The 15,231-nt window shown below is 43.9% G+C and overlaps 1 protein-coding gene across 1 annotated transcript; it reads left to right on the forward strand.

The window, feature by feature from the left end:
- The first annotated feature begins 106 nt into the window (after positions 1 to 106).
- On the forward strand, positions 107 to 13,953 carry uqcrc1 (ubiquinol-cytochrome c reductase core protein 1). Its single transcript, XM_089010112.1, has 13 exons — positions 107 to 235; positions 1,828 to 1,968; positions 2,061 to 2,147; positions 3,453 to 3,582; positions 6,673 to 6,871; positions 6,981 to 7,060; positions 7,962 to 8,077; positions 8,357 to 8,500; positions 10,675 to 10,835; positions 10,918 to 11,003; positions 11,081 to 11,169; positions 13,376 to 13,451; positions 13,562 to 13,953. The coding sequence occupies exons 1-13, from the start codon at positions 164 to 166 to the stop codon at positions 13,624 to 13,626; spliced, it is 1,446 nt and encodes a 481-aa protein (XP_088866238.1). The 5' UTR covers positions 107 to 163; the 3' UTR covers positions 13,627 to 13,953.
- The last annotated feature ends 1,278 nt before the right edge of the window (positions 13,954 to 15,231 follow it).

Genomic DNA, 15,231 nt, shown 5'->3' on the forward strand with positions numbered 1-15,231 from the left:
CACGGTCGGAGATTCGTTTGTTATTGCTTTTACCTTCGATAGCACGTTTAGTACACTTGATGGCGGTAAAATGTTGAGAGGCGAATGAAAACAAGTTAGCCCCAAACGAAGAAGAGACTACCCGCGACGACACCGAAAGCTTCTTCCTCTTCTCTCACCAGGAATGAGAAATATGGCCGCGTCCGTCTGCCGAGTAGGGAGCACCGTGGGTCGTGTCCTCGCCCAAACCCGCAGTGTAAGTCCGCATTCACGTACCTCATCCAAGAAGAAGCCCAAAGTCGTTTCCAGCGAACCCACAAGAACTCGAACCAGTTTTGCTTCGCTTTGCGCCGGTGGTCACTTCGGTTAGCATTTTAGCACCGGCTGGCTTGGAGTGAGAGCAAGGTCAAGTGACGAATAGCAACGCGATCGTTTCGTTGAGAGTTCAATGTCGCGGGTATGAATTAATTATCTTATTTCCTTGTGGGGTTTTTTTTTCGTCGTCGACGCATGCCGAATTTGCGATGTTCCACTTTGCCGTCTTGGCAAAGCTCCGCTTCCCCAATTGGAGAGAGCACGCGAGAACGGTGACTGATTAAAGTATCGATACGGGCAATTCAGTCGGCTGTCAACGTGTCTCCTGACTAGTTCGGGGCCCGTCGCCAAAGTTACCGAACGTCTGCTTTGTGACCTTGGGTGGGTTTTCTCCCAGTCCTCCGCTTTCCTCCCACGTTCCAAAAACAAGCTTGGTTGGCCGATTGGACATTCTTAATTGTCCCGAGTTGTGAGTGTAAACGCGTATGGTCATTCGTGTCTGTGTGCCCTGCGATTGGCTGGCAACCGGTTCAGGCTGTCCCCCGCCTACTGCACGAAGATGGCCGAAGAGAAAGTGACACACAATGCATTTTGATTCCTTTTTTTCGTCTGAAAACACTGTGTTGGTCGAGAAATTAGAAGGAAAACTAAATAAATAACGCAATGGTGAATCGTTGTGTGTCGCAGCTAATTGCGGTAACACGCATAAAGAAGGTGTAAGTTTAAATGAATTCCCAGCGGACAAATCAGCCCATTTCCAACGGAGCTTGCGCGCCATCTTGTGCATTTTCTGGGCGCTACATTGGAGTCCAGATGGCTCGAATTGATACGGAAGGACTTCTTTAATCAATTGCAAATTGCATTTATGCTTTCCTCTTCAGAACTATTTGAATCATTTTCATAATTGGAGGAGTAACAAGAAAGCTTCTCCGTCTCTGAACGCTCTGAAGCCATTGTTTTGATTCTGGAGCTTTGTGAAGTATCCTGGCATGATGTCACGAACAAGGGGCCGGCACTTTCTGAATCTGCCCAGTTCCTAGCTCATTTTGTGACAGTTTTGGGACACTAAGTCATTTTTATTGGTGTTTTGCATTTGACTAAAAATATCACCCTGCGTGTTTTGGGTATTTTAGATTCTAATGTCAGTTAGGAAAGAAAAAAAATGGTGTCGTTGTCCTTTAAGCGGTTCAGATAATGGATAGACGGATGAGGTTTTATTCTCGATTTGTTTTGACGTTTCGTCATCATGACAAGTTCCGGTTGACCAAACGCTGAAGCCCACACCGCCCAAAACAGGATGCCAGAAGAAAATGCGTTATGTGTGTTGGGAAACGTCTATTTTGTCTCTGTTCCTGTTGACACGTGACCCAAATATGAGCTCTGTGCCTTAAGTAAACACGGCTTGCTCTTTGAAGATTGGGTGGATTTTTTTTGTGTTTTTGGAATGGTCTACCGATCACATCAGATGTCGTGCCCACCCACACATTGCTCAATGGATGTGTTCTTGATAAGAATCGCGTGTGACCCTTTTAGCCCCTCCTGTTGTCTCTGAGGCGTGGACAGGCCTCAGTCAGTTATATCCAAAGCCTGCTTGGAGCCCCCGAAACCCGTCTCAGTGTTCTGGATAATGGATTGCGGGTCGCCTCGGAAGAGACGGGACACGCTACATGCACGGTAAGAACTTTATCATTGGAATGGCTGCGAAAGTGGATGCCATCTTGCTGATGACGGATGGCCCGTGCCTTTTCCATCTATCTTGGTTTCAGGTCGGGCTGTGGATCAGTGCTGGCAGCCGCTATGAAAGTGAAAAGACCAACGGTGCTGGATTTTTCCTGGAGCACATGGCTTTCAAGGTAGTCGCACGTTGATGATCATATCTCAGTGATGGCCAACGACCCGCTCTGACTTACAGTGAAGAAAATAAGTACAGATAACATCCGATTTACGACCGGGGCGGGTTACGACCACTCGTACTTACGACCATGACCGCCAGACTCCTTTTTTTGTTAAATTCTACGGCTGCCACCGCTAAAGCCAGCAACGCGACAGAGTCGGAGGTCTGTGCAGGATGATTTATTAAGCTACAACACAAAGCGCTGGTCCCAAAAAGAGGACCAGGGGAATAATCAAAAATAAACAATACCAAAAACGACCTAGTGGGGGGCAATGGGATACCTGTCAATGGCAAGAAACAACTCGCGCACACAGTGGTGCAGAAACGGAACAATCCCGAAAGGATTACGGGATGTGGGGGGGAAGGGGCTCGGACGAAGTTATAGAAAGTCCAGTGTAATACAAAGTACAAATACAAGTTGACAGCGTCCCGCTGGCGTACGCGCTGTCCTGAAGAAGGAAGTGGTGGAAGCGGGCCCCCAGCTGTCAATCGGAACGTGACAATATTGAACAAGTAGGATATTTATTTGCCGGAGCAGCATTGCATAAAATGATGATACAAAATAACAGTTTTTTAATAAACGCGTACGACCATTTTCTCCAGCATGACAGCATCTCACTCGCACAGCAATCGGGGGGACGGAGGGGTGTCCACCGACGCAGAGGCAGAGTGGGTGGGATTGCCACGACGCAAACGCAGCGTCTGGCTCACGGTCGGCGCCGCCGCCTCTTTGAGACAGGTGACCTCTTCTGACTTCTCGGTTAGCAGGGAGAGCGATTTTTAGACAGCTTGCTGGCGTGGGAAGCCGTGCGTATTTGGGTCAGCAGAAAGCGTGTGCGCTGACACAGTAATAAAGATCGATAATACGAAATATAAAATGATTAAAATGACACTAAGTTATAAGATTTATTATTGAACTGCCAACATTTTGGTATATAATTGTATTCAATAGAAAACGTTGCTTAAAAACAACAAATTGACATCGTATACTATCCTGTCGTATAAGAGATGCCACCGTGTCAACATTTGTTATGATCACGTGACGCCATTTTGAATGCTTTTCGATTTACGACCATTCGACTTACGACTGTTTTGTCGGAACGGAACCCCGTCGTAACTCGGATGTTACCTGTACTTATTTTCTTCACTGTAGATACACCTTGGGGTTACGCTGCCATTGCAGAAACGGAACACCGTCACCCTGCAGCGAGTGAAAAATTGACTGTGTCTAGAAGAGCAGACCCCTTTTGTCCTTAATTTCTAGGGAACCAAGAAGCACCCCCAGTCGGCCTTGGAGCAACGGGTGGACTCTCTGGGTGCTCACTTGAGTGCTTACACATCCCGGGAACACACCGCCTACTACATGAAGACCTTGGCCAAAGACCTACCTCAAGGTATCACAACTTTCTAGCTTTCTTGCATGCGTACAACGCAAGCCGTTATACCTCTCACAGTTGCTCCTTGAAGTTTTACTGTCAGTTTGGATTGTTCCCCCCAGCACGGAATCTAAAGCCTTTCTTCAATATGTAGCCATTGTCTTTGAGGAACACGTCACATAACTTTTCTGGTGTGAAATGTAAATTTCTCCACTGCGAGACTAATAAAGGTACATCCAATCCAAACCCTGCAGATATCTAACCAGATTCGAGTCGTCCTCAAAGGCATGGCAGGCAAATGGCTTTTGTCATTAATGTCTCTGGTGCGGCAGGCGGCAACTTTGCTCACCGGCTTTATAATAATAGTAATTGGATTGGATATTGGATTGGATATGCCTTTATTAGTCTCACAGTGGTCACACATAATAATAATAATTATAATAATAATAATAATAATAATAATAATAATAATAATAATAATAATAATAATAATGATTAATAATACAGTGATACCTTGGCTTACAAACTCAATTGGTTCCCAGACAGCGTGTCTAAGGCGAAAAGTGTGTAGCCCAAAAATTAATTTCCCATAGGAAACCATTGAAATGAGAATAATCCGTTCCCAGGTCCTGTTAAAACATAATTTTCTACTTTCTAATTTTCTAAGACTTAAAACTACACAAAATATACCTTATTTTATGTATAATGAATGTTCTATGGTCTTATAATTATAAGAAATACTGTACTATATAAAAATGTTATTTACCTTTTATGGTCGTTGATGGCTTGATGGAATAAGGAGTTTTGGTTTCATCAGCATTAAACACTTGATGAGGAACGTAACCTTCTTCTTTCACCATCTTGAGGAATGATCCCTTGTCGGTGCTTTCTCTATGTTAATGGTATCAAGTTCATCATCAATTGTGTTCTGTTTATCTGGCTTGATAGCTTTTTGCATCAATTGTACAGATGGCTTGTGCGGGTTGTTTGTGGAGCCTGATTGATGGGATATTTTAACCTTCCAGTCTACACTCTGCCTTTGAACTATCAAAATTGAAACTCACTGTTGTCTGCCTGTCTCTTTAATGTTTAAAACATCCCCCCCCCCTGCACTGCAATACACTTAATTTCCAAGCGCCTTTCAGAACACCCCAGGACACTTTACAATCAAAAAACAATACACAAAACAATAGAACCATCAATAAAATGACAAATAATAAAATATCTAATTGAACTACAATATGAATGCAATGCAAAGGGAGGATGAGGATCTGAGGGACAGAGAGAGAACGGAGATTTGAAGCAGATCAGACAGATGGGGATGGGCAAGGTTATGGATGGCTTTGAATGTAAACAGAAGTACAGTAAAGTCTCGTTATATCGATATCCAAGGGAGTCCGAAAAAATATCGATATAACCGGGACTATCGATATATCCGACCCTGTTTGCATGTAATTTTCTCCATGCGTGCATAGAAATAGTATCGATATAACCGGGACTATCGATATATCCGATATCGATATAACGAGACTTTACTGTATTTTGAATTCAATCCGATTCTCAGCAGATTTACAGAGAAGGCATTTGCTTCACAGCCTGGCGATGAATAATTTTTGTAATTTTTAATTTTTGTATAATTTTGAAGCGCGAACTGCTGCAAGTAGTCGGACGGTGATTATTTTTTTCCTTGAAATAGCAGTCTGCTTTCTTCACGCTTCCCATCTCAGTCTCCGCAATTCAAAATATTGCGATAGGCCGGACTCCCGTGTTTTGCTATAGTCTAATTGCGCGCGCTTTGCGTCACAAAGTAAAAAATTGATCAAAGTCAAAGTCAGCTTTATTGTCAAATATACTAATATGTATGACATACAGCACAGATGAAATTACTGTCCTCTCTGACACAGCGTGCAAGGCACTTATAATGACTTAAAGGGCAACCGCCACCTCCGGGGAAGTTGCGTCCATAATTTGTAAAATCACTTCAAATGACTTCTACTGAGCGCATTTTACAAAGATTCCACCGCATACAGCTGTATTTTACGTTTTAAGACTCGCGCTGAATATTCAGGACGTCTTATTTTTGAGTTGATGACGATGCCCTAAGTGACATCACGGAGGGAACGCTCGTGACCGAGAAAGCAAAACACAATGCATTTTTGGTACTTTTTTTCGTCTGAAAACACCGTACTGATCGCAAAATTAGAAGGAAAACTACATAAATAACGCGATGGTGAATTGTTGTGTGTCGCACCAAGACTACCAATTGCGATAACACCATAAAGAAGGTGTTAAGTTGACACAAATTTCCAGCAGATAAATCAGCCCATTTCCAAAGTAGCTTGTGCGCCATCTTGTGAATTTTCTTATACGCTACATTGGAGTCCAGACGGCTTGAATTGATACGGAAGGACTTCTTTCATAGATTGCAAACATTTATGATTTCCTTTTCGGAACTATTTGAATCATATTCATAACTGGATGAGTAACATATTAGCATATTCTCCAAATCTGAACTCTCTGAAGCCTTTGTTTTGATTCTTGAGCAGGGGAGTTTGTGACGGTGTATCCTCACGTGACGTCACGAACAAGGTGGCTTTCAGAATCTCGCCATTTCCGTAGCTCATTTTGTTGCAGTTTTGGGATACTTTAAGTCATTTTTTTGGTGTTTTGCATGTAACTAAAATTATCAGCTTGTGTGTTGTGGGTATTTTAGATGCCGTAATACGTCTTTCTGATATCGATTAGAAAACAAAAAATGGTGTCGGTTGTCTTTTAACAAACATAATAAACACAAAAACGCCAATTTGCCGGGAGAGAGGGGAGCCGCTGCGTGTTCACGCGGCGCCATCTTGGGAAAAAAAAAAAAACAAATATGACAACACAAAGACACAGAGAGTCATTCATTCTTCAGGACTGTACCCTCTGTGTGTTGACATGAAGCAGTTCTAGACGAAAGAGGACAGGATCAAAGCATCCTTTTCAGCAGTGGATCAGGGACGTCATGGTGGAATGTGCACGTCTACTACAAGCTAAATGTTGAAAGCAAAACGATCAAAGTGATCGCTCTGAGAAGGAATCAGGCTCACCTTTGTGCTTGTGCGTCCGCAGCTGTCGACCTGCTGTCGGAGGTGGTGCAGAACTGCGCGCTGAGCGAGGCGGAGATTGAGCAGCAGCGAGCTCTCGTCCTACGTGAACTGGAGGAAGTCGAAAGCAACCTCCAAGAAGTTTGCCTGGACCTGCTACACGCCACCGCTTTCCAGGGTACTGCGCTGGGCCACAGCGTACTCGGACCCTCCGACACCGCCAGGTAAAAGCCAAATGGGGACGGCAGCTTGTTTGATTTTTTTGTTTTTTTTGCTGCAGCCATCGCCAAATCGCACAAAGTGTCTCAAAAGTGTCGTTTGAAATTGTCTCAGAAACATCAACCGCCGAGACCTGGTGGAATACATCAACAGCCATTACAAGGCTCCCCGCATGGTTCTGGCCGCAGCTGGAGGTGGGCCCTCTTCCCAACACCGTTAGGCTATCTATTTGCTATCTATTAGCTATCTGGCTCACTATTTAGCTGGATATTTATTAGCTATATGGCTTTCTATCTAGTTAGCTAACTATCTAGCTGGCTATCTATTAGCTATCTGTAAGCTAGCTAGCTAGCTTTCTATCTATTTGAGTTACTTCCGGGTTGAGTGAACGCTGGCGCATGTGGGTGCCACTGCTCACCCGCACAAAAACTGATCCTGTGACTGTAAAGTGACCTTGAGAGTTTTGAAAGGCGCTTAGAAATGAAATGGATTATTATTGAATAGACAGACCATCAAATGTTTCTGGCAGATCAAGGAAATGTATTATTATTAATTAAACAATTAATTAATATAATAATTTTCCTGGGATTTTCCTAATTTTCAACATTTTGGTAAATAATTTTTCAGGGATTTTTCTAATTTTCAATATTTTGGCAAAAAAAATTTCAGGTATTTTTCTAATTTTCTAAATTTTGGATGTGAATTATTTCACTCCTGTAAACTGTGTCATTGGGTAAGACAAATAAAGGTTTTCTTGTGATGATCATGTTACTTCCGGGTTGAGTGAACGCTGGTGCGTGTGGCTGCCGCTGCTCACCTGCAGAAAAAATATCCTGTCTGTAAAGTGTCCTTGTGGGTTTTGAAAGGCGCTTATAAATGAAATGTATTATTATTATTATTATTATTATTATTATTATTATTAATACTACTATTATTACTACTATTACTACTTGTATTACCATTATTATTATTATTATTACTACTTATTATTATTATTATTATTATTATTATTATTATTATTATTATTATTATTATTATTATTATTAAAAAATCCGGACAGACAGACACCTTTCACGTGATGTGCTCAATATGCAGGTGTGAGCCACCAGGAGCTGCTGTCTTTGGCCCACTCCCACTTAAGCGGCTTGTCCTTCGAGTACGAGGGAGACGCTGTTCCCGTCTTGTCGCCCTGCAGGTTTACCGGAAGTGAGGTGAGCTGCCGCAATCGTTTGGCCCGGATACGCCAGGCCTTTCGGACCTCGGCTTAGTTTTGCAGAGGTCAGTCAGAAAGCTGGCAAAAATGGACACGAAAGGGGCCTGTCGAGGATTTGAAGGTCCCCCAACTGGCGACCCGTTGAGGGTCTGGGCTGCCTTCCCCTCCCGAGGCAGCAGGGAGGGGAAGGCACACTGTTCAGGATGAGCGCTGTCGTAAATGGACGCCGAACTCAACAAAATCCGCTTGACGCGGCCCCTGCAATGCTTCTCCTTAGATCCGCATGCGTGACGATGCCATGCCCCTGGCGCACGTTGCCATCGCCGTGGAGGGGGCTGCTGCCACCAGCCCGGACACGGTGCCTCTCATGGTGGCCAACGCCATCATCGGAAGCTATGACCTCACCTGCGGCGGCGGCAAGGTCAGACGCCGGTGTACTGCCCCCCCCCCCCCCTCTGAAACGTGGTTGATGAAGCCCCTCCTCCCCCGCGTGTGCTGAGTGGCCGTGATGGAAGGGTAAAGCATGGCCTGTTCTAAAAGCCCGCCGTGCTGAAATTGGATTGGATTGGACGTACCTTTATTCGTCTTGCAGTGGAGATATTTACATTTCGCAGTTGAGCCATAATCACTTTGCATTTGTTTCGGTGTGTTCCAAAGTCGTGGTCAGAATCAGAATCAGAAAACCTATATTCGTCACTTAATGGGGAAATTTGCAGTCGAGGATATTTCGGACTTTTCCTTGATCTGCCAGAAACATTTGATGGTCTGTCTATTCAATAATAATCCATTTCATTTCTAAGCGCCTTTCAAAACTCTCAAGGTCACTTTACAGTTACAGGATCCGTTTTTCTGTGGGTGAGCAGCGGCAGCCATACGCGCCAGCTTTCAATCAACGTGGAAGTAACTCAAATAGATAGAAAGCTAGATAGATAGCCAACATATAGCTAATAACTAGCTACCTAGATAGCTATCCACCCATAATATATATATATATATATATATATACACACACACACACACACACACAGTAAAGTCTCGTTATATCGCTATCGGATATATCGATAGTCCTGGTTATATCGATACTATTTCTATGCACGCACGGAGAAAATTACATGCAAACAGGGTCGGATATATCGATAGTCCCGGTTATATCGATATTTTTTCGGACTCCCTTGAATATCGATATAACGAGACTTTACTGTATATAAATAAAAATACATAATTAGAAAAATAAATGAATAAAAACTAAACAGATGAACAACCAGGCAATGAATACCAAATAAATAAATTAAATAAATCAATCAATCCAATGTATTGGCTATCTATTAGCTAGCTAGCTTTCTATCTATTTACTTCTGGGTTGAGTGAATGCTGGCGCATGTGGCTGCCGCTGCTCACCCACAAAAAAATTCCTGTGACTGAAAAGTGACCTTGAGAGTTTTGAAAGGCGCTTATAAGTGAAATGTATTATGGTTATTACAGTGATACCTTAGCTTACGAACTTAATTGGTTCCCAGACAGAGTGTGTCAGGCAAAAAATGTGTATCCCAAAAATTACTTTCCAATAGGAAACCATTAAGATTAGAATAATACGTTCCCAGTTCCCCATAAAACATAATTTTCTACTTTCTAATTTTCTAAGCCTTAAAACTACACAAAATATACCTTTTTTATGTATAATAAATGTACTATGGTATTATAATTAAAGAAATAAACTGTACTGTATAATAGTCGTGTTATTTACCTTTGTGATTGTCGTTGATGGCTTGATGGAATGGAGTGGCCGGTTTCATCAGCATTAAACACTTGATGAGGAACGTAGCCTTCTTCTTTCACCATCTTGAGGAATGATCCCTTCAAGGTGCTTGCTTTGCGATAATGTTATCTTGTTCCTCATCAATTGTGTTCTGTTTAGCTGGGTTGGTCGCTTTTTGCATCAATTGTACAGATGGCTTGTGCCATTTTAACCTTCTAGTCTACACTCTGCTTTTGAAGTATCGAAGTTGAAACAAGTCCAAATTTCACTGTTTTCTATCCATTTTCTCACAATTTCACTTTTTTTTTCACTTTGTTTTTTTCTTACAAGCTCTGTCGTCTCCCTTTCGTGTGTGTGTGTGTGTGTGTGTGTGTGTGTTTTCTCTGTCGTCTGCCTGTCTCTTAAATGTTTATTCCCCCCCCCCACTGCTGCGTTCTTGCCCAATCACGTGGCTTTAACCGAAGTTGCCATTTTGTTTTTTTGGAGAATGGCCTCACTCTCTCTGTCACAACCCCACCCCGTCAACGCTGCGGTCTTGACCATTCACGTGGCTTTAACCGAAGACTGGGGGCGGGGAATAGAGGTCAAAAACAGTCGGCTGCCATTTTGTTGTTAGAAGAACAGGCTCGTTCACGAAAGACACATCACTCATTGAGGCAGCTCCGTGTGTATCCCGAAAAATAGTTCGTATGTCAAGGTAACATTTTCATAATTGTAACGTTCGTAAACCGAAAAGTTCGTAAGCCAAGGAGTTCGTAAACCGAGGTATCACTGTATTATTATTGTTTCTATTGGGGCAAGGAAACCCCTGACCGCGTCCGCTCCTCCTTCACCCCCAGAACATGAGCAGCCGCCTGGCCCGCCTGGCGGTGGAGGAGTCCCTGTGTCACAGCTTCCAGCCCTTCCACTCATCCTACAGCGACACGGGCCTGCTGGGCATTTACTTTGTGACCGACCGGCACCACATTGACGACATGATGCACTGGTGCCAGAACGCCTGGTGAGAAGTGTGACCGGTAGCCCGGTTAGCCTCCACGGCGCGCTTCCTTTTGACCCACGGGAACGTGTTTTGCCAAACCCAGGATGAACCTGTGCACCACTGTCACCGAGAGCGACGTCGCCAGAGGCAAGAATGCTCTGAAGGCCATCATGGTGGGACAGCTGGACGGTAGGGAATCGGCACGCCGCCGCCTCACCCCAACGAACCTGTCGCAATCACGTTGCCTGCGTTTGGTTTTGCGCTAGGAACGACGCCCATTTGTGACGACATCGGCAGGCACGTTCTCAACTACGGCCGGCGCATCCCGCTGGCCGAGTGGGACGCTCGCATCGACGTGAGTCTCTGACGCCTTTGCCGGCAAACGCCTGCCCGCTTGTAATAAAAGGAATACATTACATTTTAAGCGCCTTTCAAAGCTCTCAAGGACACTTTACAGTCACAGACAAGCATAGGTACTATAATAAATAAAATACAATCACAAATAGAATGCAATAAATAAAATACAATTATAAATAGAAACAAGAGAGCGAGCTACACAGAAAATGCAATTTTAAATAGGTGGGGTTTGAGATGGGACTTAAGGTGGGAAGAGAAGTTTGGCGGCAGAGCAGCTGAAGGCTCTGTCCCCCATCGTGCTGAGACGGGCGGGGGAGGGGGGGCACACAGAGGTGGAGGGAGGATGAATATTTGAGGGAACGAGAGGGAATAGAAATTTGAAGGTCAGACAGGTATGGGGGGGGCAAGGTTATGGATAGGTTTAAAGGGCAACCGACGTCTCCGGACAAGTTGTGTCCATTATTTGTAAAATGGCTTCAAATGACTTCTACTGGGCGTATTTTAATAAGATCCCACCGCATATAGCTATATTTTACGTTTTAAGACTCGCGCTGAACATTCAGGAAGTCTTGTTTTTGACTTGGTGACGAGTCCTCACGTTACGTCATGAAAGGACTCCCCCCTGACCGACAAAAACACACATTGTAGCAGTCCTTCATCACGTCAATGTATTTTTCTGTACTGTTTATCTGAAAACCTTGATGTTACATCCAAAAGCCGCCAGCAGAGGGAGTCCAAGCTCCATGGAAAGAATTTATCAGCCTGTGGAAACGGGCTGATTCATTCCTCACAGCTCGGTGGCCATTTTCTTGCCTCTTTTTGGGTGAGACATTCCCCCCCGCCCATTTGCCTCAAAATGACACGGAATAAATTCTTTAATCGATTGCAAACATGTATGCTTTCCTCTTCAGAACTATTTGAATCATATTCATAACTGGATGTGTAACAAGAAAGCATATTATCCGAATCTGAAGCCATTGTTTTTATTCTCCAGCAATGCAAGACGTCTTGGCGTGATGTCACGAACTGGGGGCGGGACTTTCTGAAAATGCTCAGTTTTTTGCAGATTTTTGACACTTTAAGTCATTTTTATTGGTGTTTTGCATTTGAATAAAAATATCATACTGCGTGTTTTGGGTATTTTAGATGCTATAAAACGTTTTTCTGATGTCAGTTAAGAAACAAAAAAGTGACGTCGGTTGCCATTGAAAGGACAACCGACACCAATTTTTTGTTTCCTAACTGACATCAGAAAAACGTTTTATAGCATCTAATAGACCCAAGACACGCAGTATGATATTTTTAGTCACATGCAAAACACCAATAAAAATGACTTAAAGTGTCCCAAAACTGCCCCAAAATGAGTTTGGAACTGGGCAGATTCAGAAAGTCCTGCCCCCTTTTTCATGATGCCATTATTGGTAACACACTGCCTTGCTCCAGAATCAAAACAATGGTTTCAGAGAGTTCAGATTCGGAGAAGATGCTTTCTTGTTACTCATCCAGTTCTGAATATGATTCAAATAGTTCTGAAGAGGAAAGCATAAATGTTTGCAATCGATTAAAGAAGTCCTTATCAATTCGAGCCATCTGGACTCTAATGTAGCGCCCAGAAAATCCACAATATGGCGCACAAGCTCTGTTGGAAATGGGCTGATTTGTCCTCTGGGAATTTGTGTAAACTTCCACCTTCTTTTTGCGTGTTATTGCAATTGGCAACACACAACGATTCACCACACATTATTTATGTAGTTTTCCTTCTAATTTCGCGATCAACACTGTGTTTTCATACGAAAAAAAGTACCCAATATGCATTGTGTGTGTCGCTTTCTCGGTCACGGGCGTTCCCTCCGTGACGTCACATAGAGCATCGTCATCAACTCGAAAAGAAGACTTCCTGTATATTCAGCGCGGGTCTTAAAACGTAAAATATAGCTATATGCGGCGGAATCTTTGTAAAAAAAATTCTCAGTAGAAGTCATTTGAAGTGATTTTACAAATTATGGACGCAACTTGAGGTGTTGGTTGTCCTTTAAATGTGTGAAGAAGAATTTTAAAGTTGATTCTATATTTGACCGGGAGCCAGCCAGCCACTGGGCAGATTCAGAAAGTCCTGCCCCCTTTTTCATGATGCCATTATTGGTAACACACTGCCTTGCTCCAGAATCAAAACAATGGAGGACCATCATATTCCGTCTTTTCAGGCGGTGACCCCCAAGGTGGTGCGCGACGTCTGCTCCAAGTACATCTACGACAAGTGTCCCGCTGTGGCGGCTGTGGGTGAGTCCGCCTTCCTTCCTACCTTCCTTCCTCCTTCCCTCCCTCTCCTCCCTTCCCTTTTTCTCAAGAGATGAAGGTGTGTTAACATTTTGCCCACGCGGCCCCTTCAGGCCCGATCGAGCAGCTGCCCGACTACAACCGAATGCGCAGCGGCATGTACTGGCTGAGGTTTTGAAGACAACCCCTCAACCCCACCCCCGTCCTCGATCTCGCCGGATGCTCGTCCGCCCACACCTCAGCGATCACCCGCCTCCATCATGCCTATTGGGGCAGCAGCTAACTAGTTAGAGCAGCGCTGACGACTTGTTAGCCTTGTTTCATCTGTGTGCGACCTCAGCCAATGTGAGGGTGGACGGACTTGAAGTCATCCACTGAAATCGGGACTGGCTGCACCCAAAATCCACCACGGCTGGAGGAAGACTCTTAATTATCCATTGTCTTGTATTGTACATAACGGAAGCCCTCACTCTAATGAAAATAAATGTGTCCAACAAGGAGCCTTTAGCTTTGGTCGTCATATCTGGTGTGATCAGCTTCCGCCCAACAAGAACGAGCGGAATGGGAAAGCGTTTCGTTTCCATGCAAAGAGTGAATCTGATGCCAAACCTCCGCGTCTAACTAAACTTGCGCTTTGAATCATGACCTCATTGTCTTCATGCTACAGTGATACCTCGGTTTACGAACCCCTTGGCTTACGAACTTTTCGGTTTACGAAGGTTAAATTTATGAAAATTTTACCTTGGCATACGAACTATTTTTCGAGATACATGCCACAATGAGTAATGTTCGCGAACGAGCCCGTTCTAACAAGAAAATGGCAGCCGGCTTGTTTTGGTCCTCTATTCCCCGCCCCCAGTTGTCGGTTAAAGCCACGTGATTGGTCAAGAACGCAGCAGTGAGGGGGTGGGGATTACAGACAGAGAGAGAAGGATAGAGTGAAGCCATTCTCCAAAAAAGAAAATGCAGCCGACATTTTTTGTTCTCTATTCCCCGCCCCCAGTCTTTGGTTAAAGCCACGTGATTGGTCAAGAATGTAGCAGTGAGGGGAGGTGGTTTAAACATTAAAGAGACAGGCAGACGACATTTGGACTCGTTTCAACTTTGATAGTTCAAAGGCAGAGTGTAGACTGCAAGGTTAAAATTCCCATCAATCAGGCTCCACAAATGCACAAGCCATCTGTACAATTGATGCAAAAAGCGATCAACCCAGCTAAACAGAACACAATTGATGAGGAACAAGATAAAATTATCGCAAAGAAAGCACCTTCAAGGGATCATTCCTCAAGATGGTGAAAGAAGAAGGCTACGTTCCTCATCAAGTGTTTAATGCGGATGAAACCGGCCACTCCATTCCATCAAGCCATCAATGACCATCACAAAGGTAAATAACATGACTTTATTATACTCTATAGTTTATTTAATTATAATACCATAGCACATTTATTATACATAAAATAAGCTATATTTTGTGTGGTTTTAAGGCTTACAAAATTATAAAGTAGAAATGTATGTGTTATGGGGACCTAGGAACAGGTTATTCTCATTTTAATGGTTTCCTATGGGAAATTAATTTTTGGGATACACACTTTTCGCCTTACACACTGGGAACCAATTAATTCCGTAAGCCAAGGTATCACTGCATATCGGTGACGGCCGTGGGACTCGTGTGTTGGGAGGGTGCAACATCTGCGTGACGCGGGTTTGTTTATCTGCATCCACGATGACTCCTCTTGCCGCAAGACCCCCAAGGGCTCAGCTGCCGTCTTCGTCTTTGCATTTG

This window comes from Hippocampus bargibanti, linkage group LG12, assembly GCF_051943395.1.
Source record: "Hippocampus bargibanti isolate YZ-2025 linkage group LG12, ASM5194339v1, whole genome shotgun sequence".
NCBI classification, from domain to species: domain Eukaryota; kingdom Metazoa; phylum Chordata; class Actinopteri; order Syngnathiformes; family Syngnathidae; genus Hippocampus; species Hippocampus bargibanti.

Bases quoted from the DNA above. Each gene is read 5' to 3' on its own strand.
- uqcrc1 (XM_089010112.1), top strand. From the start codon at position 164: ATGAGAAATATGGCCGCGTCCGTCTGCCGAGTAGGGAGCACCGTGGGT. The intron at 1,969-2,060 runs GTAAGAACTTTA...TCTTGGTTTCAG, and splicing joins CGGGACACGCTACATGCACG to GTCGGGCTGTGGATCAGTGC. The intron at 10,836-10,917 runs GTGAGAAGTGTG...TGCCAAACCCAG, and splicing joins CACTGGTGCCAGAACGCCTG to GATGAACCTGTGCACCACTG.